Source organism: Parasteatoda tepidariorum, chromosome 9 (assembly GCF_043381705.1).
Source record: "Parasteatoda tepidariorum isolate YZ-2023 chromosome 9, CAS_Ptep_4.0, whole genome shotgun sequence".
Classification (NCBI taxonomy): Eukaryota; Metazoa; Arthropoda; class Arachnida; order Araneae; family Theridiidae; genus Parasteatoda; species Parasteatoda tepidariorum.
In genome coordinates this window covers 26,550,719-26,575,378 of record NC_092212.1, presented here as the reverse complement: position 1 = coordinate 26,575,378, position 24,660 = coordinate 26,550,719, and the positions used below count along the sequence as shown (strand labels likewise).

At 29.9% G+C, this 24,660-nt stretch overlaps 1 protein-coding gene across 1 annotated transcript in view; it reads left to right on the top strand.

Moving 5' to 3' along the window:
* LOC107452433 (laminin subunit gamma-1) overlaps nucleotides 1–24,660 on the top strand; it is a 74,788-nt gene that overhangs the window by 27,085 nt on the left and 23,043 nt on the right. Inside the window, exons 3-15 of the mRNA XM_071185638.1 lie at nucleotides 2,050–2,180; nucleotides 2,264–2,451; nucleotides 4,466–4,651; nucleotides 6,702–6,819; nucleotides 7,837–7,944; nucleotides 8,975–9,111; nucleotides 10,483–10,605; nucleotides 11,678–11,980; nucleotides 14,251–14,475; nucleotides 15,464–15,649; nucleotides 17,227–17,341; nucleotides 17,715–17,827; nucleotides 18,385–18,696. Of these exons, the coding sequence (XP_071041739.1) occupies nucleotides 2,050–2,180; nucleotides 2,264–2,451; nucleotides 4,466–4,651; nucleotides 6,702–6,819; nucleotides 7,837–7,944; nucleotides 8,975–9,111; nucleotides 10,483–10,605; nucleotides 11,678–11,980; nucleotides 14,251–14,475; nucleotides 15,464–15,649; nucleotides 17,227–17,341; nucleotides 17,715–17,827; nucleotides 18,385–18,696 (2,245 nt within the window). The remainder of the gene's footprint in view (nucleotides 1–2,049; nucleotides 2,181–2,263; nucleotides 2,452–4,465; nucleotides 4,652–6,701; nucleotides 6,820–7,836; nucleotides 7,945–8,974; nucleotides 9,112–10,482; nucleotides 10,606–11,677; nucleotides 11,981–14,250; nucleotides 14,476–15,463; nucleotides 15,650–17,226; nucleotides 17,342–17,714; nucleotides 17,828–18,384; nucleotides 18,697–24,660) is intronic.

Genomic DNA, 24,660 nt, shown 5'->3' with positions numbered 1-24,660 from the left:
ATCCGAGGTATATTTTTATTTGTTGTTAATCGTGTTTTTTTCTTTTTCCATGTCGTTTTGAATTGATTTTTTTGTTGTTTACTACGTTTTGTGTCTGGAGTATTCAAAGATCGTTAAATCAAAGCTACCGAGTAGATAGTTTAACGCGTTCACGCCGGGAAAAGTGAAAATACTGGTACAGGAAAAGAGAAAATACTGGTAGAAGAACTATTTCAATATTAGATAATATTCGGAAGGAGTTAATCTATTCTCAGCAATAACAATTCGCTGTAAGGATATTTATCACGGCGAAGAAGCAATTCAATATAAAAATTGCATCCGTTAAAAACAATTGGTAGTTATGGATTTTTATTATTCCCGGAAAAAAAACTAAAAAATGAAATTTATTGTTACCACTTTTACATATCTGCAATGTAGCTAAATAAAACTGGTTTTGGAATTATTTTTTATCAAAAGATAACTTTATGATATTGATTTTTCAATAGGTTTAAGTATTTTCCTGGTCATTCTAAAGTTTAACCATGCTCGAAAACGTTCAATTATGATAGTTTAAGTATGTAATGAGTTATAATTTAAATAATTACTGTTTATTCGAGTAATATTTTGTGTCTGCATACTTAAAATTTTCTTCGACCCCGAAAACACGGTCTTATTAAAAACAACAATAAAGGTAAAGTGATCCAGTTTTTAGATTCTACTAACTAAACATCCTGAAGTAAGACTGGGAAGAATATATTTTGGACTATGTCAGTTATCCTTCATTTATTAAAATCAACCTCAAGAATTCATTAATTAAGCTTGTGTTATATACTAGTAAATTGTTATTTAATATTTATAGTGGTAGTTACGTCACAAGACTAATGATCCAACCCCTGTTATACAGCACATTTGTCTGGCTATTCAACAAAACACCTTTCTTTATTTCTTTATTAACACCTTTCTGTATCGATTTTGTTAAATTTTTTTAGCCACTGGACCGTACTCAGTGCGGAGGTGGGGGACTATTGTCTCTGGGGCCGGTACTGCTAAGGGCCGGTGAAAATTTCTTACAAAAATTGCAGTGTTTATTTTTTTAACTAGTTTATTTTAAAGAAAAATGCCAAAAAATTCTTTGTATCGAAATAAAATTTACAATTTTGGGGGGAGTCTCAAAAATTAAAGAAATACGAAAAGAAGACTTGTTAGGAATGGTACGGTAATAAATTTTGCCATGAATCGGGTAAAACCTGTGTTTAACCTTGTTTACTATGTGGTTTATGGCGATTCCTTACAATCGGCAATAAGTCGAAGCTTCCGTGATTTGTAAGTCGCGTTATTACGAATCGCGATCTAATGATTTGTAAGTCTTCAGAGATGCCAACTTGCTCCGGACAGCAAAATATATTGTGAAGTGGTAATTTATCAATTGTGATTCTTGGTTTAATAAATTCAATTTAGTAGATTTTTATCCTCCACTATTTCTAAAAAAATCGTAGGCTTATATTATTCACCACTTCATAGTACCTATGTCATGCCAATAGTCCCAGTCGCCATTTAGCCTAATTCACATGAAGAAGTCTACTTATGTCTTGCTATACCTTTTAAAAAGTAAGCAAAAATAGTCAAATATTTGCAAAATTTACTATGTAGTTATTTACCGTTTTTCTTTATTTTATTATTTTGGCGTGTCCGCAGCAATTGGTGTCTCTGAGTCTTGTGAATTTAGAATACGAAGAGCTATTCGTAAAACGTGTGAATACAAATGTGAATAGAAATGGTGAAAATGTAAATCATGATGTAAAGCTGAAAAAGGAATAATTTAACTAATCATCGTTAAAATGGTTCTTGTAGACTAATTTGGCAGAGTGGAGTCGAAAAAACTTACATTTCGAATACATCGCTCCTTTATGCTGAATATCTTCAATTATGTCCTTCTTTTCTGTTGTTTTTCTTCCATGGATGGAACATTTCTAGTGTTTTTCTATCATTTCTTTCTTTATTATTATTTTTTTAATAAAAAAATGTTATGAGTTTAGCATTTATTTAAATTTTTCGTTTTTTTTTTTTTAGGAATGGGTAACAGCATCTGACATCCGCATTACTTTAGATAGAGTCAATTCTTTTGGTGATGAAATTTTCGGCGATGAAAAAGTCTTGAAATCATATTATTATGCAATTTCCGATTTTGCTGTTGGTGGAAGGTAAGTCTAACTGTATGAAATTCAATCAACTTTCATAACTTAAAGTAAGTCAGCATTGTGAAATGTTTAAAATTGTTTTTCAGATGTAAGTGCAATGGACACGCAGGGGAATGCATTCGTGTTAACCAAAATCCAGATGCTCCTTGGGAGACTCAACTTGTGTGTCGTTGTGAACATAATACTGCCGGTCCTGATTGTGAAAGATGTTTACCATTTTATAATGACCAACCTTGGTCTAGAGCTACTGCTACAGATGCTCATGAGTGTAAAGGTATAATCTTTTGTTTTTGTTTAATAATTATGCATTATTTTATGTAATATTTTCATTAACTACTAAATTTATAATTTGAAATGAAATTTTAACTTTACATTCAAGCTTTTTAAGAATATGCTTATTTTTATGCTTTGCAAATTAATGGTTATAGGAATGTTTAAACTTAAATTCGTAATTTTCTAGCTTGATTTAATAGAAATTAACAAATGTCGCAAAAAAGAAAGTAATAAAATGAGGCCACAATACCAGAGATGCCAGCTGCATACCTGCCAACTTTTACGCATTTGGCGTAAAATTTTATTTCTATATTTAAAGTGGTAGTAAAATGTATGCTTTCTGTATATTCCTTGCATTTATTAACTTAATTTATAATTTTTTTTATCTACCACTATTTTTTTAAAAAATAAGCATATATAGAAATACGCGATATTAGATTGGTAATCTATATGTGCTTGTTAATAATGCAACGTATGTTTCTGTTTAAAATTGTAATTTAAATTACATCTTACTACACTGAGGAAAATCGATCTTGAAAGGATTGAAAGTTGGCAGGTATGTAACCAAAATAATTAAAAAATCGGTACATAACTACAAAAGAAATTTTGCAAATATAGGACTATTTTTGCTTTCTTTTTGAAAGGTATAGCATGACATAAATACTATAAAGTGGTGAATTATATGAAGCAACGACATATTTAAGGATAGTGATGGATAAAAATCTACTAAATTGAATTTATTAAACCAAGAATCGCAATTGATAAACTACCACTTTAAAATATATATTTGCTGTCCGCAGCAAGTTGACATCTCTGCAATACTATACTGCAGGATGTCTCAACAATGACTGACTATTTATAAAATTAATTAAAGAGAAAAAGGAAGGAGGTATAATTGTTCGGTTTGCTCAATTCTGTCCAGAAAACTAGATATTTCTTTCAACCAAATTTTGTAGTTAATTAGGCAGTTGGTTAATAAGTAAAGTGCTGATTAAAATAGCTATGAAACTTTACTTTCTACTGAATGTTTGACCTGTAGCGTAGTTTTAATGTATGTTTGAGGGGGGGGGGGTTGTATATATATAAAAGTTCAAATTACAAAAAATGTATAATGATACTTTTCTTAATTTTGTCAATAGACTGTACTACATTATTTCAGCAATTGTTGGTTATTCTTAAAAATTCCTTTACTAGTTTTTCTCAGTTATCAGCGCCATCTCTTAACAAAACTTTTAACTAATTTTAAAGTTTTTTTTTGGAGAAAAAAACTACTTTTCTATGCAGAACATAGAAAAATATACACTACTATTTCCCCCATTTCTTTTTAATAATTAATTTATCAAATCGTCATTCATTTTGGGAGATTATTATTAACTTAGATTTAATGTTTTAAGGATTATTAATTTATTTATAAGTAAATGAAAATCATTATTGAAAAGAATGGATATTAACTAGTCTAAAATCAAGCTTGTAGTAGTAAATTTAAGTAAGGGGCACAAAATTGTCTTAAAGTATTAAAATTATTTAAAAACATTGGCCAAATTTTCTGAAAATTATGTCACATATTTTCTATTGAACCTTTGTAATAACTAATAACATAAAGTGATTCAAATTTTGAAGATACCTTTTGTAATCATTTTATTTCATTTCATATTTAACCATCTAAAGTGTGGTGGTATAAAAACTGTTCAATATTGATTTGTCCATAATATAAACCACTAAAATTTGAATAGTTTTTAAGTTTTAAAGAATAAGTTTTTTGTCCAACGACATTTTATCTAGAAAAATGTAATGCTAAAAAAATTACTTAATTGTGGACATGCACATGCTGACCACAATTCTCTTGGCTTTTCTTGCCTAAATTTTTTGATTGAAATTTTAGGGACCAAAAAAGGGTTGATAATTAATCCTCATTTGACTTTCATATACATAAAAAATAAATAAATAAATAAATCACTTTACGCATTATTTTTTATCTTAATTTACTTATCTTAAATCCTCAAATCTATTTTTAGCATGTAACTGCAATGGTAGATCTAATTCTTGTTACTTTGATGTTGAGTTGTGGCTGCAGACTGGACATGGGGGTCACTGCTCTGATTGTAGAGATAACACTGATGGAGTGAGCTGTGAAAGATGCAAAGAAAACTTTTATTTGAGGGAAGATGAAAGATGTGTTCCATGCAATTGTGATCCCGTAGGTATGGTACTCGATTAATTTACATATTGAGCCCAATGTTTTGTCTAATTGTACTATCCTAATTATGTAAGCTGACCAGCATCCTAAAAAATCTAAAAACCTGGTTGTAAAATTTATAAAAGAACATTAAAAAATTCACCGTTTTACCTTTTCAATTATTTAGATTATTTTATTTGTAGTTTCTGATAATTTTATCCCATTTCCAATTATTTATCGCTGATAAATATATAGGAAAAAACCAGAGTGAGAAAGAAAAAGTTTAAGACCTGGAAGAAGCTGGTTAGATAGAGTAATGGTCAAATGACTTGGAAGTTAATAGATAAATATTTCATCAAATAGATCTAGATGGGAAAAACTGACTGAGATGGCCTTGGCCAGTGACGGGCTGTACTGCCTAAGAAGAAGCTAGGGATTTTTGTTTTCAGAATATTAAATTGGAAAATGTGAAGCATTGGTTTTTCGAATTACTTTTTAGAAAGTAGTTTTTCAGTTTTCCTGGGACACTGGTCAATTTAGTGAAACTTTGTTACATATTTCTAAATATTTGAAATTATTTTCATGGAAATGTGTTTTGAGTAGAGCATTATTTAGAACAGTTTTAGCCATAAAACACTACTATCTTGATTGTTACATCTCTCCATTTAATGTACTGTATGAGCTACAAAATTTGTTCTTAATGATTGCAAAATGATCAAAATCTGAATAATTAAAAATTACCAATAAATATCACTACATTTGTATAAGTGCTATTCATTTATATCTTTATTTTGATACATCGTTGTTAAATTATGCCAAATTTTATATGTATAATTTATTTTTTAAGTGATAATCTCAACTTTCAATTAACTTATATACAGATTTTGTATCTGGCTTGCCCAAATGGCATTCATTAGGATCAGGTGCCCTGAGTTTTTAGCCTTGATTACAGTTTAGTTTTATTTCGTAAATATTATTTGAGTTTATAGTTTATTATAGCTACAACGTCAAGAGTAAAATGTTTTATTTGAGAAAAACAAAAAAATATCTTTTTCTAATAAAAATGCAGTGTTTATAGGAATTTTATTCTGATAAGTTGTTCAGCTAATATAATCACACAGGCATGTGATTCTTCCTCTGATTTGTGGAATACCGCGAATCAGTAATTTATAATCCGCCAGAATTTTTCAGAGTTCCATTAATCTGAAATTTGAATTTCGTTACTTACGTAAAATCTCGTTAACAAGACATTTATTCGATAATACTCGATAATTGTTTCATTCGATTATTTCGCAGTTATCAGTTATTAATTTTCACATACTTTTTAAAATCTCAATACTCTTAAGACGATATTATTTATTCTAACACGTGAATCTTGAAAAATGCATTTAATTAACCCCTTTTGACTTGTTCGATTTCATTGTAAATACTCTCAGTGACCTAGTTTTAAAGTATGTTTGAGGGATTATCTGTTATCTCCTTCTAATATACATATATATATATATATATATATTCTAAACGTTTAAATTTCAAAAACTGAATGATGAAACTTTTTTATATCTACATTCTACTTACTCTACAATGGTATATTAATCAAGTAATAATTAATTTCGGAGGGGGTTTTGTCCCCCAGAACCTCCCCAAAATAGCACCACTAAAAAAATGTGGTATTATCAGTAATCTTTTTTTCAGTTATTGCTGTGGATTTCACAGTTTTTAAAATCTTTATTTAAGTTCATTTTATTTATTTCTACATGCCAGGATGACATTATATATATATGTATATGTATGCATAAAAATAACAGTCTCTATCTATCTTCCTTGTACAAAAATATGTAAAACAAGTTTAAGTACTAAAAAACACACACAAAAATCAACACTGAGGAAAAATAAATTCTTATAATTTTGCTATCAGCAATCACATTATAACAGCAGTTTTTCTAAAACATAATAATTGATCAAAAACTATACTAATTTTTTAAAATTTATTTTTAATATTGTTTAAAAAATTTCATCAGTTTAAGATATTTCTACTGAAGTGCAAAAATTTTAAAAGCAATTTCTTACATTTTCAGGATCGAGAAGCTTGCAGTGCAATAATAAAGGACAATGTTCATGCAAACCAGGTGTTGATGGTTTGCGTTGTACTAAATGTGCTGCTAATTTCTATGATTTTTCAGATTTAGGTTGCAGGTTAGTTTAAAATTCTTTCATTTCTTTCCAATTTTTTTAATTATGTATTTGTTATAAGTTAGTTTGGGACTCTGGCGTTTTGAAAACTTAGCTATGCGCCTAAACGATTCATTAAAATAATGAATCGTTTGAAAAATGTTTGCAGCAGTTTGCAAAAAGCTGGCTTTTCCAATGAGCCCGATAGAGAGGAATGGGCTCAGCCAGAGCCCTGCAAGATGCAGACTTGGACTAACTCACTTGAACTAGTTCACAAAAAAAAAGTTTCAGGCTTGGGCGGGCGGATTCACAATTTTGATAAAATTTTCGTGAACCTTTTTTGCTACTTTTGAGCAAATTTTTGGTTCAGTTATTGAATATAAAAAAATTTGACATTTTTAAGGTTTAAAATATTATAGCTATCTGCTACTTCTGTTCGATGCTCTTGTTTTATGACCACAAAGTTTAGCCTTTATCCAACATATATCCAAAGCTTGGGTGAACTTAAGCTCTAAATAATCCTATGTATCTCGAGCTTAGATTAAAAATTTTTGGACTGGGATCTCCAAAAGCAAGCCTAGACACTCTATAGCTCTATAGCACTCCAAGCTCTATAGCCTGCAACATACATATATATTCTACTACTACAGCATAATTTCTGCAGTTTCAAAAAATATTTTTCCTGGTTGTAACAAAGATAGTTAATATTTTGATTCTAATAATTAGTATTTTAATAGATGAAAACTAAAAGAATTGTTTCCACCACTTATGAATAATTTTAACAGACATAAAAATGTTCAGACAGTTGATTAGTATTGTCATTAAGTTCTAATAAAAGGTGCACATAAATATTTGATGTATAGAGATTCATAAATATTTGATGTATAGAGATATAAGGAATTTTATTTGATCTTGTTAAATTTTTTGACTTATTTTTCTGAATTTTGCTAATTTTTTTAAGCTTTTTTTTTATTTCTTTGAAATTATCAATGCAGTTGCATATGTAAATAATTTATTTTTTTCTTGATAAATTTGTTTCAGAGCCTGTGGTTGCCATGTTGCTGGAAGTATCGATAACACTCCTACCTGTGATCACATTACTGGTGTTTGCCGATGCAAAGACTATGTTGAAGGGCAACGTTGTGATCAGTAATATTAAATTTTATATATTTAAAATTATTATTGTGGGATGTCACATTTTTATAATTTATTAGGTATTTTGTAATTTGTACAGCCCTTTATCTACATTCTTAACAACCTTGTCGAAGATAAAGAAAAAAAAAAGTATATTAGGCTAAATAAAAGCTAAAACGCTCTTGAAATCTAATGAATTACAACTGAAGAAGATGGGGCTGAGAACATCAAAATTTGTTTTATTGCAGGAAGAAAAGGATTTGAATTTCAAGTTTTATCAGACAGTCAAATTTTTTTTGACGTCTTTCATCTCATTTTCCTTACTGTTTGACAGTAGATTTGATTAAGATTTTGATAGTATTTTTGCTTTTTCTGCACTAATGCTAAGCGATATCAGAATCATTAGAAAATATTGATATTTTACAATATATTGAGATATTTTCAATATAACTAATTTACATATTTTTTTACATCGGGCAATGTTTTCTTGCCACTATTAACAAAGGAAATAGCACTAAGCAAAGAGAAGAATAGCGCTTCAAAGAGAAGACAGTTCTGTCGACAATGTTCTTGAATTGTGAAACACCATGTGAAGAAAAAAGTTCACGGTAGTGAGTTTCACTTATTGGGTCGCGATATAGTCAGTATTCATTAAACATCGGTATTTTTTAGTATTCATTGAGTTAGGATGTTTATCAAGTTTTGATATTTTTGGGGTTTTATCGTGTTGATGGTATTTATTGTTTGTCAATATTTCCTAATATTTATCATATTTATGATAAATAGTGATAATGTATTTTGGTCTTGGTTAATGTGATAATTAGGAAATATCGATGTTTCACAATATATCGCCCAGATCTATTCCTCGCTTAAATATAGGTTTTATTGACCGTAACGTGATTTTTTTAATTCTTAACAAGGATTCTAGAAATATTTAGGAAAGGTGGTAATTATAAAGCACCCTCTATATGATTACGTATGAATGAGTTTTAGCTTGAAAAAACATTTTTATTTCTGAGTAATGCATCTTTTCATTGTTTATTAGGTGCAAGCCTGGCTACTTTGATCTTCAAGACAGCAATGAGTTTGGTTGCTTACCCTGCTTCTGTTTTGGACATTCCTCTGTGTGTAGAAGTGCTCCTGGTTATTCTGCTTATTCTGTTGATAGTACTTTTGCGAGAGGTTTGTTTGATAGTTTCATTTTATTTTGTGAATAAAATTTTATTTTAGATTTATTATATATATATATATATATATGTAACATAAAAAGCTTCTATTGATCTTTTTACGTTAGTTTCTTTGCTATAAAACAACTCCTACTTTATTACTAATTAATTATTCTATTCCAAATTCTTTCTCACACTTTTAAAAGCCACATCCTGTTCTTAAATCTATTTTTGGCTCAACTATGCATTTAATTAAGAGCAGGACATATCTCCCTATGCTCTGTGTGGGAAACGCTAGATTTCTTTCATAAACCAATAGTAATCCTTATCACTTCCCTTTTCCCCTCAAATATAACAAAATAGAGGGAAATTCCTTTGCTACTTTCCCTAAGATAAAAACTTAAGCACACAGTTTTTGAGTGCGATTTTGAGCTCCGCCTTTGCTAGAAAATGTCNCGCGTGCCATTTATGGCACGTGACACAATATTTTGGGCACGCAACCGATCGCAATTGTTATTGAACTATGAATTGTTATTACACAAATGTTATTACACTATGAAGCATATGTAACAATTAAATTAAAATTAACAAAAACAAACAAAATAATAAATAATTATTAATAAAAAAATTAACAATTAATGCTAAAAAACAATTAATAACCATAAAAAACAAGTTAACAATAAGTAACTAGCAAAAAAAATTAGCAGTCTTGCTAAAACTAACATCTAACAACCTAATATAAGTTATTTGTCGTCTAATCTGCAGCAACAGAAGTCACACTGATGTTACTTTAAGTTGAATTATACCTGAGACATTGCAAAATGTAAATGTATTTATAACTGAAACATTGCAATATGTATTTTTCTTCCAATGTAAATAAAGAGTTTTAAGTTGATAGTATTTAGTATTATTATTTTACCAATAATCACGAACTTAAAACTATTTGACGGCACGTCTACGATATCATTAAGCAATATTTTAGTAAAAATGGCACGTTGGTGTATAAAGGTTCGCCACCCCTGAACTAGTGGTATCCGTTCAGCGAATTCTATCACCGATATAATTCTGGTGGGGGAGTACTGTAGTGTATCTACCACTACAAATATGTAATTCCAATTCACTAGTCTATGAAACACGTTAACTTGATTCTATGGTGGGGTACCTCTTCATAGATGAAGCTTGACATTGTCGATGTCTACTTTCCCCACGAGTAGGTTTAAAAATTTGTATGTCTAATGATGTACAAAGTAGAGTAAGGCTGTATATTAAGAGATATTGATCTGTTTTTTTTTATTTATTTATTATTATTATTCCTGAAATTTTCTTTGAACAATTTTCAAAGTAATTTTTTCTCTTTATTTATTAATTCGATATGTTATTGTTTTAGATAAAGAAAGATGGAATGCTGTGGATTATGGTAGGAGAGATATTCCATTTAAGTACAATCCTTCTACTCAAAGCATTGAAGTTAATGCTATAGGAAGAGATCCTGTTTATTTTCTTGCCCCTGGTGAGTTAAGTATTTTCTTTTTACTGTACTGATCAGCTTTAAAATATAATATAACATTAGAAGAACAATTATTCCCTACATATTTTTAGAATCACTTATTTCCTAAGTGATCTTTTGTTTAACCTCTTAATGGTCGCATAATTTTAAAGAAAATGGTCATATAAGTGCCTATTTCTTATTCAAGAAAATTTTATAAAAATAAATGTCTGTACAGTAGATTTATTCATTTTTGATTTTTGGGTTGATCACAAATATACATGCACGATAAGTGTTAATAAGCTGAACAAAATTTAAAATAAGCTGACTATCTATAGAAACATTACAAGTAATCTAATTAAATTTAATCTTTAATTAAATAATTAATTAGTGCTTGAAATATTTTCTCGCCCTCTGAACTGAACCTCTATGATTTTTTTTCCTTCAATTGAGTTCCCCTACATTGTGCAATTTTAAGTTTCGTTTATTTGTAAAGTTTATTAAAATCAGCTGCGCTTGAAAAAAATTATAAAATTGCATATTCTACTTATCTAGTTCCTTCCATTTATTTTGTTGAAAAGCAGAAGGCCATTCATTGACTATTTTAAGTCTTATTTGGGCCCCATATGTCAGATCCTGCATTTCTAACTTAGTTGGACACAATTGCTTAAGCTTTGCTCACTATTCTTTGTGAAAAATTATGTTTTATGGTATGAAAATATTATTTTGTGATTAATTTGCAAGAATGTTTAACTTTTGTAAACTTTTTAGAAAAATTTCTTTTTTATTGAAAACATTTCCGTTTTTTTGCTTTTAATTTTTTTCATTTATGATGTTACTATGGTTTTAAGTTTATTACAGGTTTACATTCTTAAAATTATAAATAATTACATTATATTGATGAACGTTTATATATCTATTTGCTTTTAGTTCATATTTATTTATAACTTGATAATAATTGAGGCAATCCTTTTCCTGCTTTCCTAGAAATTATTGTCAAATAATACCTAACTATTTCTATGTTTTCTTCGGAACCTTACTGCAACAAATCATTGTTAATGTGAATTTTTTATTTCTTGTATTTCTATTTTCTCAGACAGATATCTAGGGGATCAACGTACTGCCTATAATCAGTTCTTAAGTTTTACTCTGAGAATCGGAGAAGAAGGACCTCAAGCTACCCTCGAAGACATAGTTTTGGAAGGTGCTGGCTTATCAATATCTCTACCGATTTTCGGTCAAGGCAATCCACTTCCTGGGACCACCAATCAAAATTACAAATTCAGGCTTCATGAACATTCAGCATATGGTTGGAATCCAAGGCTTACAGCTCACGATTTCATCAGCATTTTATCCAATTTAACTACTATAAAAATGAAAGCCACTTATACTCCTGAAGGTAGCTACTTAAATTTAACTGTGATAATTTTGTTGTTATTAATTCAATAATAATGATAATTTAATAATAATGATAATTCATAGCTGCTATATTTACTGAATTTTGTATGTTTCTCTTGAACTCTTGATTTTTGAGTATTTTACAAAGTTTCCTAAAATGGAAAAGTTTCTGTAAGAAAATTGTTATCAGAGCAGATTTCATACTCATTTTATTTCTGGCTTACGATTTCATCAGCATTTTAGCCAATTTAACTGCTGTAAAAGTTAAAGCAACCTATGCTCTTGAAGGTAGCTACTTAAATTTAAAGGTGATAGTTTTGTTGATATAAAATTTATTAAATAATTAGACTTCATATTAACCATATCTACTGGATTTTGCCTGTTTCTCCTGTTTTTTGTATATTTATATACTTTATATTCCTGAAGGTAGCTACTAATTTTATTAAAGCTACTAATACTAAGGTAGCTACTAATTTAATTTTATTAAAGAATAACAATAATAATTCTTAGCTTCCAAATCTACTAGATTTTGCCATTTTTTCCTCCTTTTATTGCTTGCTTGAGTGTTCAAATAAGTATTAATACTAAATACTAGAGTAAGTCTAATTTATAGTAATCAATCTAAAGTTTTTCTATTTTAAATATTCTACAATGTTACATTTTTTCAGGTATCTTTATTTTTTTAAATTAATTAAGGAATAGGCTATAGCAATCAAAAAGGAATTATGAATATATATCATTAATTAAGTTTTTAATTTCATAAATATAGAAAAAAATAAAAAGACTATTAAAGCAAGGAAAAAAATGTGAATAAAGCATAAATGAGAGTATACACTCTATTATAAATGAGAGTATACTACAACAAAAAAATCGATGCACAAAGAAGCAATCATCCGATTGCTTTGAAATTTCGTATGCATGAATGTTTTGAACAGATATGGCTGGAATGATGCCGACTGGGGACGCATAGTCTTTAGCGACGAATCCAGCTTCCATCTGTGTCCTGACGATCATAGAAGACGTGCTTGGAGATGCACAGGGCAGAGGGGGGATCCTGCCTTCACTATTGCACACCACACCGGCCCTCAACAAGGCATTATGGTCTGGGGTGCCATTTCCTTTGACAGCCGGACCCCTTTGGTCGTCATTAGAGGTACACTCACTGCACAGCGGTACGTTGATGACACCCTAAGACCTGTTTTGCTACCGTTCCTTTTGCAGCGCCCTGGGCTGGTTTTTCAGCTGGACAATGCCAGACCACATATGGCACATGTTCCTATGAACTGTCTGCAAGCTTGTCAAACTCTTCCTTGGCCTACCAGATCACCAGATTTCTCTCCCATCGAGCATGTCTGAGATATGATGGGAAGGCGATTGCATCTGGCACGGAATGTTGATGACCTCGTTCGACAATTGGATCGAATTTGGCAGGAAATACCGCAAGAGACCATCCGGGAGCTTTATCGGTCTATGCCACGCCGTGTGGCAGCTTGTATCCAGGCTAGAGGCGGGTCAACACCTTATTGAACTTGTTACTGTAACTCTGAAATAAATTATTCAATTGTTTTGAAATTTTAATCATTTACTATTCTATACATTGTCTTCCTATTCACCAATTTTCGTTTCAATCGGACAACTCCTTGGTGCGTCGATTTTTGTGTTATAGAGTGTATTTGCACTTTATTTTCATTGTTTTTTGCTTCAGCCTACATGGCTCAAAGTATTATCCTTTTCTTTGTTGAAGAAGACTATTCAATTCCGTTTAATGTCAGTTTAGTTATAAATGTAAAATACTACAGCCAATTTAAGTTTATAATTACTAGTGCTATATAGTATTTTATTTTATTGACTATGAAAATCCTTAAAGTTCTATGTCTAAAATACTTTAGATCTTACACTATAGCAGCATAAAATTTATTAGATTTCATCAGAGATGCCAACTTGCTCCAGACAGCAAATATATATTTTTAAGTGGTAACTATAAAGTGGTAGTGTATCAAATGTGATTCTTGGTTTAATAAATTCAATTTAGTAGATTTTCATCCACCACTATTTCTAAATAATTCGTAGGCTTATATAATTCACCATTTTCTAGGACTTAAGTCATGCTATACCTTTCAAAAAGTAAGTAAAAATAGTAAAATATTTGCAAAATTTACTTTGTTTTTTAATTATTTTGGGGTATCCGGAGCAGTTGGCATCTCTGTTTCATATAATCCACTAGATTTTTCTTTTTCTTGTTGGTAACTGTGATAATTTTGCATATTATAGGAACTGGATACCTTGACAATGTTCACCTGGATTCTGCTCACCGATCTCCTCTTGGTGTTGAGGCTACTTGGGTGGAAATGTGTACCTGTCCTGAAGGTTATGTTGGACAATTTTGTGAATCTTGTGGTCCAGGCTATAGGCATGATCCACCCAATGGTGGAAAATTTGCTCGTTGTGTTCCATGCAATTGTAATGGACATGCTGAATATTGTGATCCTGAAACTGGTAATTACAATTTTTTAGAAGATTGTTTTTCGTGTCTTGTTTTGAACTCTTTCTATGTTCACATTTATTTTTAATTTGATAATGTGATTTTAAAATTTAATTTTTTTGCTTATTCAAACAAAGAGTAAAATAGAAAATTTGGTTTATTTTAATTTAGTTGATCTAAAAGATAAAATATTGATTGAAATTTATAAAAATTTAGATGTTTCATAAGCTTTGATATAAAAATGGTGATTTTTAAAAGTAGGCCTAGTGTGTCTAGGCATAAATTGAGACCTGTCATTAACCCTTTGACTACGAATTTAAAAAAATGATTTTTTTTGTCCCGTTTATTATTCAAAAGGACAAAATAGATCACATATAAGGCAAATTTAGTATTTGCGATTTTTCTGACAAGCGGTTATCAATTTAGAGGCTGGGACATATATGTCCCGGCCGTACTTAATGGTGGGATACGGATGTCCATTTTTAAACATTTGTTGGGACAAATGAGTCCCATTAGTAGTCAAAGAGTTAACTAATAATTATTTATATTTCTAGTTAATCTAACTGTAAATAATTAATTATTTTTATTTCTAATTTTCAATCTTACTACAAAGATGTGTATATATTGGTAATTTGTGTATTAGATTTTCCATACTGTTATAGGTTTTAATTTCAATGTGCCTAATCTGAGTGACTTGTTTAGAGAATGAATTAAAATTTCTAAAAAGTTTTTCAATGTTTCAAGTTTTATTACTAATTTCTTAGATACTATGTAAGATGAGAATTAAGTGTTAGTAAAACTTAGCTTCAACTTAGTTTTCATTTGAATATTTTAAATAAATACTTCTATTTATAACAAATAGTTGTATTATTTTAAAAGTACTAAACTAAAATCACATTTTCATGTAATTGCCCTTTATTTTATAGTTTTTTTTTATATTTTCATTCTATATTATTGAAGTTTTTTCTTTATGAAAATGAAACTGAATATAAATTATTTCAGGACGTTGCATTTGCCAACACAACACTGCAGGGGACAATTGTGAACATTGTGCATCTGGATATTATGGCAATGCTGTATTGGGGACTTCAGATGATTGCCAACCTTGCCCTTGCCCTGGAAATGGTGCTTGTGTCATTTTACCCGATAATGAAGTTGCCTGTTTAGAATGCCCAGAAGGATATGCTGGTTTGTAACAATACAATTCTTAAAAAATATATTTTCCTCCGTGAATAAGTCTTTTGGGTGTTTTACTTTGCTTCTCAAAAATTCTCTTTTTATTAATTTTTATTAAATTATCATTTACAGTTACAATTCATAAATGTAAGATGCATTGTAGATGTTTATAAAAATTTAGGTATGTGTTTAAAAAAATTATTATTACAAAAGACAAAATTATATGGTTAAGATTTAGTTATATATAGAGAGTACTTTTAAAAAAAGTCTAGATACAGTTAAAACTCACTATAACGAGTATGGCATATTACGAGAAGTTCAGTATGACAATTTTCTTAGTCATCAAAGAGCTAACATTAATATTAAAAAAATTGTACATTTATAATCACTTAAAAATTACAAACTATTGGAACAAACTTTTTTGTAGAAATTTTTTTTTCTCTACGGTTTAAGTATGTTATGTTATAATGAAGAGTGCAAAATGGAAGACATAAATATATATTTCTGGTAGAAATAAAGAAAAATCAAAGGGATTGTCAAAAAAGTAAACAAAGAAAAAGCTGCATAGTTAGAAGTTGAAGTAGTACTGACCTATTGCCAGATTACATAAATATATAAGTACTATTTTTTTAAATTAACATTCATAATTATATAAAACAAATATGTGGGTAACTACTGGCTAAGTTATCTTCTTCCTTAGTTAAGAAAAATTCAGCTATTCTTAAAAAACCTGATGAACACTTCAAAAATGTGCTTTTTATGTACTGTACCAAATATCTACCATACCTCTCTCTTATTTCTCTTCTTGACAACTTGCTATCGATATCAACATTTAGTGCTATCAATAATATCAAAAATTGAAATTGCACTTTACTTTATTTAGTTTTTTTGCTGTTATTTTAAGATTAAATATGTGTATTTGGTTATAGCAACAAGCTCGTTAGAACAACAATTATATTTGCTATTGTGAATTGTCCTTACGAGGGACTTTTTCTGTATTTGTAATTGTATTAATAGTTTAAAAGTCAAAATTTTGAGATAAATTAATTTTAAAAATATTTTTATGTTCTTTGTGCACAGAGAAGTCTTAAATATATAACTTCTAAACTCAGTGGCATGACAGCTCATAGAGGGCCAAGGCCTACTGTGCCCATCTCAGTTTTCTCGACCTTGGGCTCTGTGGTGCAGGAGCAGATGTTCCGGTCAGGTGGTCAGCTGTACGCGGAACGCCCAGTGTTTAGTTCCCAAGCATGCTTGGTACTCATTTATCGACCCAATCAAGGGATGAAAGGCCGAGTCAGCCTTGCCCGACCCGATGTTCAAACCAGGGACCTGTGGCATGACAGCGCGAAGTGCTACCGCTCAGCCACCGGGCGTCTATATAGTAAATATATAGTAAATTTAAGAATTTGTCTTCCTATTTTTACAAATGATGTAGGCCTCTTTTAAATTGTACTATGTTAATAATTTTACTTAATTGAATGTAACATGTGTTACAAGCAAACATTTAAGTTTATTCACTCTAATGTTTCTAAATATTCAGATTATGACTTAAAGCATTTAGTGATTTCTGATTGAATTTTTTTCAGGTCGCCGCTGCGATCTTTGTATTGATGGATATTTTGGAGAACCTTCACGAGGAGAATGCAGAAAATGTGAATGCAATGAAAATGTTGATTTTAATGCAATAGGTAACTGTGATAGGTATGGTATAAAATCATTCATTTTAAACATAACATCATTATATTTCAAAATATGAATAGTTGTATAGTCTCCCAGCATTGTATATAATACTCAGAGAATGTAAAAGATGTTTTATTATCTCATACTTAGCTGATAGATTTTCACCATTGTATAGATTACTAGATTTTCAAATTTTCCTGTACTATAGATAAAATCATTTTAACTTATCACTCTAGTTAACTTTTACTCATTAAAACTCAGTTAATCTGTCTTATTTTTCTTGATATAGTAAGTGGTTTTAATCAATAATTTAATAATTTATTCTCATATAATTTATAATTCATTCCAATTTATTCTAATAATTTAATAATTAATCATTTCGTAAAACTTCTAGGGTAACTGGTGAATGTTTAAAATGTGTCTATAACACTGGAGGACGTCACTGTGAATCATGTTTGCCTGGATTTTATGGTAATGCTCTAGCATTGCCAAAAGGAGACTGCAAAGGTAATGTTTAGAATTACAAATGCATTGTTTCTGATATTAATACTATTCTTAATTACTGTACTATAGAATGATACTCTATAAACTTAAAGATGTTCTATAAGTTTGAGGAAGACTATAAGGTTATTGTTTAGGCTTGCAAAAATATTGTTTTCTGATATTAATTAATTATTATATTATGGAAAGATTAATTATTATATTATAGAAAGATACTCTATAAGTCATGGGTATTGCTGGGGCCCAATTTTTGTGATGGACAAAATTAAATTAAACACTCATAATAGCTCACTAAATTTCATACATGTGAAATTTTTTTCTCCTAAATGTACATAATACCAGCAGGAATAATAATAATTTTAATCTCTTCCTTGTATTATCCTATACTGTATAAGTTCAAAGAAGACTGCAAAGTTATTGTTTTTTGATTTTAATACTATTCTTAGTATATTATCGAAAGATACTCTATAAGTTCAATGGTGACTACAAAGTTAATGTGTTATTATGAGTTACTGTGTTATTATGAGATGCTTTACAAGTTCATTTTTGAATTTATGTTTCAGCTTGTAATTGCAACCCTGTTGGAACTGTGTTGAAAGAACTTGAACTAAACATATTAGTCTGTAATTATGCAACTGGGCAATGTCCCTGTAAATCTCATGTAGAAGGAAAGCATTGCGACGTCTGTTCTGAAGGTTATTGGAACTTAGCGAGTGGTAATGGCTGTGAGCACTGTAACTGTGATCCCATAGGTTCCTTAGATGGTAGCTGTGATATATCCTCTGGTCAGTGTCATTGCCGTCTGGGAGTTACTGGCCAAAAATGTGATCAGTGCATGCCCCTTCAGTATGGATTTTCAATTGAAGGGTGTAAAGGTACAAAAATTAGATATACTTATTTATTTAATCAGGGTGCAGGGGGGGTAAAAAGTGCTTAAAGGTGCTTATTTTTGATTTTCGTTTTTTAAAAGCCCTTAAAGATGCTTTTCTCATTGGATGTTTTTAAAAAGTGCTTAATTTTCCCTTTTTCAAAATGAGATTTTTCCTTTATCATGTTGATTTTCACTACAAATTATGCAAAAAGGCTTCGTTCGCATTCTTTTATTCAACGTTTTCGCAATTAATTCAATCTCAATCTATTTCGGCGTATTGCCAGTCTGTAGCATATGAAAAGAGTAATTCATTTTACGGGATTCAAAATTTCATGATTTTTGACAATTGTCCAAATTAATGCCAAATTTTTTTTTCCGGCATGATGGTTAAAACCGTCAATTGTCAAAAACGTTCTAACCCTGCCTGATTATGATATTTTTTTAAAGTGCTTAAAAATATTTTTTGAGTGCTTGAAAGGTGCTTAAAAGGTGCTTTTTTTGTTGAATAATTTGGCTATGCACTCTGTTATTTTTTTTAACCCTTTATAAGGCTTTATAATTATACTTAAAACCAACTTCATTAATTTTATTGGAAACTATTTTCTCAACTATGATTTGTTTGGCCTTCTGCTTATAACGTCAGAAATTACCAGAAAAAAGAAAATTCTGAGGGGCTTTATTTACCTAATTGCAGGAAACAAGGAACTGGTGTGATGTCATGAAATGAGGCCAACACTGATAAGCTGATTTCTCTTGCACTTTTTAGAGTTTTGTTCATTTGGCTATTTCTTATCAAGTTTATTTGTTGTTATAAACGCAGAATTTATGAATTTGACTATTTATAAGCATAGAAGTTCAATTTTATAAGCAATTTTTAACAATAAGTAAAGATTTTAAAAATCACACCCACCTTTCCACAAAAATGGTCTTAAAAATCAAGTTACTTTTATTAATAAACTCAATAGTTGTGTTTCTAATTTCTTTTTATAAATCAATCTTGCCACCAAAGAAATTTAAACATAACAGTACTAGAAAAAATAATCTTTTAAAGGGTTAATTTTTATTGGAGTGTTTGTTTTAAAACATATTTTATTGAGAGCGTCTTACAGACTCCATGAATTTTTTACACAGTGCAATTATTATTTTAGTTTTCACACTATTAAAATGGAAATATTTTATTTCATGTTTGTGACTTCCAGGGATCTTTTTGTTTGCTTTAAAGTCTCCACAAAACAGTATTAAATTCAAATTATAAATTTGGATTAAATTGTAAACAGATTTGACAAAAGAAAAAAGAATCTAATACATTTTAATAAAAATATGTACTACTATGAGAAATCTGCACATCTTGCAATTTAACTTTTAAAGTCAGAGTTCTATATGACCTTTTTTTATATGAGATAAAAATAGCTCTTTTTCTGGTATTGGAACATCTTTAAAGCAACTTTGTAACTGTAGAGCCTCAAGCAGATCTTTTGTTAGAATATTGTGACTTAGATTACAAGTATAGCTATCTGTCTGAGCGCTAGTTCTGAATTTTTATGAACTTTCAGATGCTGGATTTCAATAATCAAAAAAATTGGTTTTGCCGTGTTATTTAATGGGAAAGTAGTACACTGCAGAAAAAGTTTCAGTAAAATTTTAGACAGGAACTGTTTGCATCCAGCAGTGGACTGATCATTAAGGCTCAGTTCTCAGTGAATCGCCGAAGTCAAGCATCACTGGTAGCAATCAGTGAGCGGGTGAGTGACCACTTTGATCAGCCTGTGAAGGGACGGAGGGTGCACAGTATTGGTCCTCCTTAAACTGTGCTATTGTACCGTGATCGATTGCATGTGCAAGTTATTGGGCAACCAAACCAGGGTGTGCCACCTCCTCTGCAGAGGAATTAAATTGTGTGATGGCATGTCCTCGGATCATCCTCTGGGATGTTTCCCAGACCGTCGCCAATAGCCCATTGTGAAGCTCTAGTGCAAAGTAAATAAATTACTACTCAATGGTTGAAAAGTTAAGTAGGTTGATAAATTTTTAAAGGTCATTTCCTTTTCACATATGTTAAATTCCATAAGAAAAGTAGAAATTTTATAATTAACTATAAATATTGCAATGTGATATTTAAGAGGTAAATTGTATTTTTCTAGTACATAAATGCAATTTTTTAGGTTTTTTAGAAGTAATGGTTTTATCTATGGTTAAAACTGCCAAAAAAATTGCCAACCCCTGTTTTTAATAAAAACCTTTTCTGAAATTTCAATGTTATTATAGAGCAATTATATTTTTAGAATGTGAATGTGATCCAATTGGTTCAACATCACCCCAGTGTGACCCAGCTGGACAGTGTCCTTGTAAACCAAATGTTGAAGGACGTAAATGTGAGCGTTGCAAAGAAAATACTCATAACAAAGCTGCTGGATGTGTTGGTAAGATCTATCTTTCCTATTTTGTATTTATATCTTTTTTTAAATCTTTATTTTTAAAAGTGTATATATATATAGTACAATAGATAAGATATTTTACCTGATATAAAAAATATTTAGTACAGTAAATAAATGTTTTTTTATTTGGATATAATGCATGAGAAACCTACAGTAACTGTGATTGAATTTAAAACATTTTGGTTACGCAGATACATATACCAACTCATTGTAAGCAGTTTTAATCAGCTATGCCGAGATGGATTTTTTTAACATTCATTATAGAAAATTAATGAAACACATTTTTAAATGACAAAATTAAAAGATTAAAAATACAGTAAATAAACTTAATCAAAATCAGTAAATTATGTTCTTAAATATAAGTTAAGAGAAATATTTTCTGTATCTTCATATTTTTAAAATAAATTTTAATTAAAATAATCTTAACAGTAATCATCCATAATTAAAAAAGATAATACCTTCCCTTCATATGAATTGTTGGTCTGAGGACATAAATATTTGATGGTAGTCAAAGTCAAATTTTAATGGTTTTGGACCATTAAAATTTTGAGCATTAAATTGAATTTTTTAAAAATTCTTTGTGTGTTTGTCCTGTTTTTTGCGAACTATAGGACAGCAATAAAGGAAAATAATAAAGTGAATTTAAATTAAAAATTATGATATAGGTTACAATTATGATGAAATATACTATTTTGTGACAAAAGTGCAGACTGAAAGATAAGACCCATAATAAAAAAAGATAATACTTTCCCTTCATATGAATTGTTGGTCTGAGGACATAAATATTTGATGGTAGTCAAAGTCAAATTTTAATGGTTTTGAACTATTTGGACCACTGAAATTTTGGGCCTCAAACTGAATTTTTAAAGAAATTCTTTGTGTGTCTGTCCTGTTTTCTGCGAACTTTAAGACGGCAACTTTCCTGTCTTTTTTTTTTAAAGAAAGAAATACAGTTTAACCTATGTTATTTAATAGAAGTGTAGTATATAAAGGGAAATTTCAGTACAATTTTTCCTAAGGGCTCAATGTCTTAAGGGTTAATACCATATTTTTAATTCCTTAAATAAATCTTTCAGACTGCCCTCCTTGCTACAATCTTGTTAAAGATGCTGCTGATGCTCATCGTGGAAAATTGGCTGAACTTCAAGAATTGCTGCAGGCATTACGAGATAATCCTCAATTGTTGAATGATGAAGAATTTGTAATGAAATTGGCAAAAGTGCAAGAAAAAGTTAATAATTTATTAGAAGAAGCTTTAGGCTCTACCGGTTTGTATTATCTCTTGATTTTTATTTACCTAAATTTATTTTGATATTCATATTGTATAAATAATTTCTTAGTTTATCATAATTTTTGTTAAATCATCATTTGATAATTATTGAGATAAGATTAAATGCATTATTTCTTTGAAGATAATATGAAACATATTTTCTTTGAAGATAATATGAAACATATTTCCTAATATGAAACATATTTTCTTATACTACTAGCTTGTTAATAAGTATCTCTAGGGAGTTTTTCATTAGAGTCAATGATTATAAACAGTTACATACAAAAAGAATTATCTATCTTTTATAGTCTTACGGCAAAAAAAAATTACCTTAGATAACGTTACGTAACATAACATTCAGATAAAAATATGACCATTAAGATGATATAGATGAAAAAAAGGCCAATAATTTTTATATTTAATGACTGTTGGTAAAATAAAAGTATAAAATATTATGGACATTTTTGTTCTCCATATTTACCTCTCTATTTGTCTATATTTATATATCTTCAATTTATATATATATTACAATTACATATGATGAAATACTACTAAGCAATTGACTAATTGTTTAGTAGTATTTCATTATATGTAATTGTAAAATATATATGTTGAAAACTTATATATGTTGAGTACTGTTGAGCACTAATTGTTTTAGTATTTAACAGAGCAGTGGTATACTAATAATTAGAGTAAAAAAAGAATTTCAAATAATTAAGCTACCTCTGAAAGCTGGCTGACAGATCTTATACATACAGAAAATTATGGTAAAGCATTCCTTCAACAGGCTATTGTTAGCCAGTGGAATTATGGAGATTATGTCCTTAAATTTTGTGACCAACAATCTGATGAAGGCATGGTAGTCAGTGCATACTTGCCACCTTTACTTCCCAAACAAGCTGGTACCCACTGATCTAAAGCTGAGTGAGCTTTTGGCCACCACTGGGGATTGAGTCCCACTTTCATCATCATAATCATAGTTAGCCAGACAGCCCAATGTAAACCAATGCCTTCCTCTGAAGATTTCTCCATGACGACTTCCGATTTATCTTTGATCTTCCATTCTTTTCATGAAATGTGAGAAAATTAGACTCCACTGAGTCAGCTCATCTCAACCGCGGCCTTCCCCGCTTTCTTGTTCCAGTGGGTCTAAAAAGCAGTATCTTTTTTATTGTATTGTCATCACTCATTCGAATCACGTGGGCCATCCAATTCATTCTATTTATTTTTATGTATTTAATAATATCAGGTGAGTTCCACTTAATCACTGACCCTTTGCAACACCTTACATATATGTTTTAATTGTTGATTTATTATACTGGGTAAAACAATTTATTTAATGTTGCATAAATGTTGTTACCTGTAAGAAATTTTCCTCTATGATGTTGCTAGCTGGCCGCTATGAACACTAATTAAATACATAAAGGTTTTCTTTGTAACAATTTTTAGCGCATCAAAACATTTGTAGCTAAAATTTCAAGCTTACATTAGCTTCTATGAAAAACACGTGTAATAATCTTCATCAAAACTTAACTTTAATTTAATTTTTCAATAACTTAATAATCTTCCTTTATTTCTGACAATTTAAAAAAAGAAGTGAAATTATATTGTGTATTTGAACTTAATATTAATTTGGTTTGCTGTTCTTTTAATTGAGGGAGTCTGTCAACAATTTTATTCTCTAGAGCTGGATGGCCAGGTTGGAAATAAACTGAAAGACCTTCGAAATAGATTGGAAGATGTGAATAAAACAGCTGGTGTGATTGCTAATAAGATAATCGATGCCAAAGAAATTGGAGGTTCTGGTGAAAGAAATATATCGATGGCTGAAGACATCATCAAAAGTGCACATGATGCTCTCATCAGTGCCAGAAAATACCTAGAAACTGAAGGAATATCCGCATTAGAAAAAGCTATTGAAAGATCTGAAAAATTTGGTCAGCAGTCTGAAAGAATGTCTGAAATTGCAAGAGAAGCCAGGCACCTTGCTGACGAGTAATTATTTCCTTTTTCTTATCGTTATTGTAACCTTTTATTCAGCACTCTTCTAGATCAGAGGCTCCTAATCTGTAATACGAGTACACTCCTGGGGTTTTGGGAAATGCATACGCTCCAACTTATGAGGATTTTGAAAATAATTCTTTCTAGTGGTAGCGAACCAAAGTAGAAATTTTTAAAGCAAATGGATCTCTCATAAAACTTTTATCAGAACTTAAGAATCTAGCCATATGGCCTGCACTTTTATAAGTAATAGTGGACAAGT